Source organism: Plectropomus leopardus, unplaced genomic scaffold (assembly GCF_008729295.1).
Source record: "Plectropomus leopardus isolate mb unplaced genomic scaffold, YSFRI_Pleo_2.0 unplaced_scaffold18925, whole genome shotgun sequence".
Lineage (NCBI taxonomy): Eukaryota > Metazoa > Chordata > Actinopteri > Perciformes > Serranidae > Plectropomus > Plectropomus leopardus.
This window is the reverse complement of record NW_024620414.1, coordinates 1-3189: the sequence shown is the minus strand read 5'-3', so window position 1 is coordinate 3189 and position 3189 is coordinate 1. Positions and strand designations below refer to the sequence as shown.

At 42.7% G+C, this 3189-nt stretch overlaps 1 protein-coding gene across 1 annotated transcript; it reads right to left on the bottom strand.

The window, feature by feature from the left end:
• Positions 1-6: 6 nt before the first annotated feature.
• Positions 7-2894, bottom strand: nsun5 (NOP2/Sun RNA methyltransferase 5; the record flags this gene model as incomplete). The annotated part of the gene is given in 4 exon segments (XM_042515340.1): positions 7-42; positions 45-189; positions 468-678; positions 2337-2894. Coding segments are annotated over 4 exon segments (950 nt in total), but the record flags the coding sequence as incomplete, so codon positions are not given.
• Between the last annotated feature and the right edge of the window lie 295 nt (positions 2895-3189).

Sequence of the window (3189 nt, the reverse complement as noted above, 5' to 3'; positions counted from 1 at the left end):
TTTAGATGACACCTCAGTATTTACCTTTTCAGGACTGTTAGCTCCTGCTTCTCATTCATGGCCTCGCTGTGTTTCTCCAGCAGAGCCACGAAGAAGCCGTGTGTGCGGGTCTTTGCAGTGCTGGCACGCAGACACTGAGTGAGCGGCTCCAGGCCTCGTTCAGGCCACTGAGGCAGCAGATGAACCAACCTGCAGGAGAAAACACAAACACATTCAGGGACCAGCTCCATCTCCAATGATTTATGAAGCCAGAAACTGAGAGCTGGTTTCATATCTTCCATTTTCATTCTAAATCATACAAACGGCAGAGTAGAGTCAAGAAAAAAATAAAACCAAAGGCAGGATGCAAATGTGTACACGATCCAGAATATACAAGAAAACACTGGGAAAGACACATGATCAAATATATGCAGGTACAACAACATCACTAAGTTTGTCCTGAGCTGGTGAGGGTGGACGGTTGCTACCTGAAGCCCGGGTTCTGCTGCAGACAGGCCGTGACGACTTCCTCGTTCTCCTGGCTGTGGATGGAGCAGGTGGAGTAGACCAGGCGCTTAAGGCGAGGGAACTTGAGGCCGTGGTTCAGGCACCGCAGCTGAAAGGAGGCCAAGGAGGCCAGACGAGCCTGAACCTTCTCCTGGTCAGCAGAGGACGCATCATCCCGGAGGCACACCATACCTGGACCACACACACACGCACACACACATTATAGCAAATAATTTTCTAATTTGTTTGTATAGAAGCACTCTAGTATTCTGGTTTGTGGTGATAATTGAATTTATAAAGGATCCTGTTGACCTGTTTCAGCATGTAAACTGCATATAAAGGGTTAATGCAGACAAATCCTACATTATATTCAGGCTGTGAGAAAGATTAAATTATGCCAGCATGTCGACAGGTTACTGATCAGCTTCTTCTTTGTACATCTGCTTCTATTATTCAAATGACGAAATCGGAGAATAACAAACCACCAATATGATGCAGCTGATGACAATAATATTTCTGAGAAAGTGAAAAGTCCAACAAAGTATTCTGCAGTAAAATGTCCCCCTGTGACTAATACATGACACACAAAACATGTTTACCATTACTCAATTTTAAATATTGATGCAAATTTATGCAGAATTATGCAGAATTATTCAGTTGTAGCTGTCACGATGGAGCCCATTTACCTACTTAAGATACAGTCAGCTTTGGATTTGGTTTTTGTTGTTTTTTGTGAAGTATTTAATAATTCTACATCTTTGAGCTTCAAACAGTTATTTCAGTCAAACCACTTGAAAGGTTTACAGGGGAAATGTCTCTGGCAACCCACTGACAGAATGGCCTACTCTACATTTAACTAAATTTATGCAGATTATCGTCGATTCTGATCGATATTTGTACCTGACAGAATGACCTACCCAGAATGACCTACATTTACACAGGCAGAAGTCCATTCTCACAGATATCTGTACCTGGCAAATTGACCTATTCTACATTTATATAGGTAATACTGTACTGTATACTATAATCTGACAGATATTTGTACTTAACAGAAGGACCTACTTTACATTAAATATATTTATGCAGGTCTAACTCCATCATAAATAGGGATGGGTATCATTAGGATTTTATCAATATCGATACCGTTACTGCTTACTGATAGCAATATTCATCGATACTCTTATTGATACTGCTCTCTATAATTTGGTGCAGAAAATAGAGACATGATATGTAAAGCTGTGAAAAAAAAAAATATTTTGTTCTGCCACAAACTGGGCAACTCATTGAATTGTGACTTCTCATGTAACACTGGCTATTAAAATTTCCAAACTACTTCCACAAACTGACACGACCTGCACGGTTTCTCTTGTCCTGTATGACAGATCATGGAGCTTTTTCTTTGACTGACCATACTTTTCACAAGCCAAGAGAACTGCGAGGTCTCTCTACAGTATAACTTCTCATGTGTGGGTGCCTGGTGGCTCAGTGGATGGAGCGGCACGCCATATACAGAGGCTGTATCCTCGCCGCAGCAGCCACAGGTTCAATTCCAGCCTCAGCCCTTTGCTGCATGTCAGCCCCGCTCTCTCTCCCCCTTTCACGCTCACACTGTCCTGTCCACTAAAGGCAATAAAAGCCCAAAAAAATAATCTTAAATGTATATATATGAAACTTCTCATGGAAAAAAAACTATTCAACTATTGTCCTAGTTAATTAACGTTTATATGAAACTACAGTCACATGTTCCACAGGCTCACTGGGATGTCAAGGACTCAAGAGCTATACCTGTAAAGACAGCTGACAGGTGAACAGAAACCTGGAAAACACGCAGGGATAGCTGGCTACTGTACCTGAGCCACTGCAGGATGGATCCAGCAGGATATACTCAACATCTTTAAACTGCGGGCTGTCAGGGTCCACCTTCAGGAAGTCCTGGTTTGCCAGCTGTTGACAGGTGACCCCGGCTCGGAGCAGGAGAGTCGACATGGTGGACAGACGCTTGGCATCCAAATCAAAGGCAAACAGCTTGCCCTTGTTCTTCATGACGGCTGCCAGGTGGCTGGTTTTGTTCCCAGGGGCGGCACAGGCGTCGATGACATGGCTGCCAGGTGGGGGGTTGAGGAGGTACGCGGGGAGGCAGCTGGCTTTGTCCTGCAGGATGATGTGGCCAGCCTTGTACAGGAAGTGGTCATGGAAGTCAGTTTTAGGAGAGAAGACCAGCAGCTCTGGCAGATGCAGGTCCATCACAAAGTCTTTCTCCTTCAGGGTGACGTCATCCAGCCTGCATGCCTGTCCCTGGTAGGAGAAGCCGTCCCTCTTCAGATAGTCCACAGCGTCCTCCACGGTGGTCTTCAGGGTGTTCACACGAACATACCTGGACAGCAGTGGAATGAAAATAAGTACATGTACTCAAGTTCTGTACTAGTGCTTTACTTGAGTATTTTATTTTCTATACTTTTACTCCACTACATTTCAGAGGTAAATATTGTACTTTTTAGTACACTACATTTATCTGACAGTTTTAGTTACTTCATAAATTAAGATTTTGGCATTATATATGTAACATTTGTAATCCATTAAATTACAAAACAGTTTATACAAATACAGCTGCAACAGTTGGTCAATTAATCACAGCTGAGTCACAGAAAATTAATTGCCAACTATTTTATCTTTTTTATTCTTTTTTTTTTTTTGAATAATTCT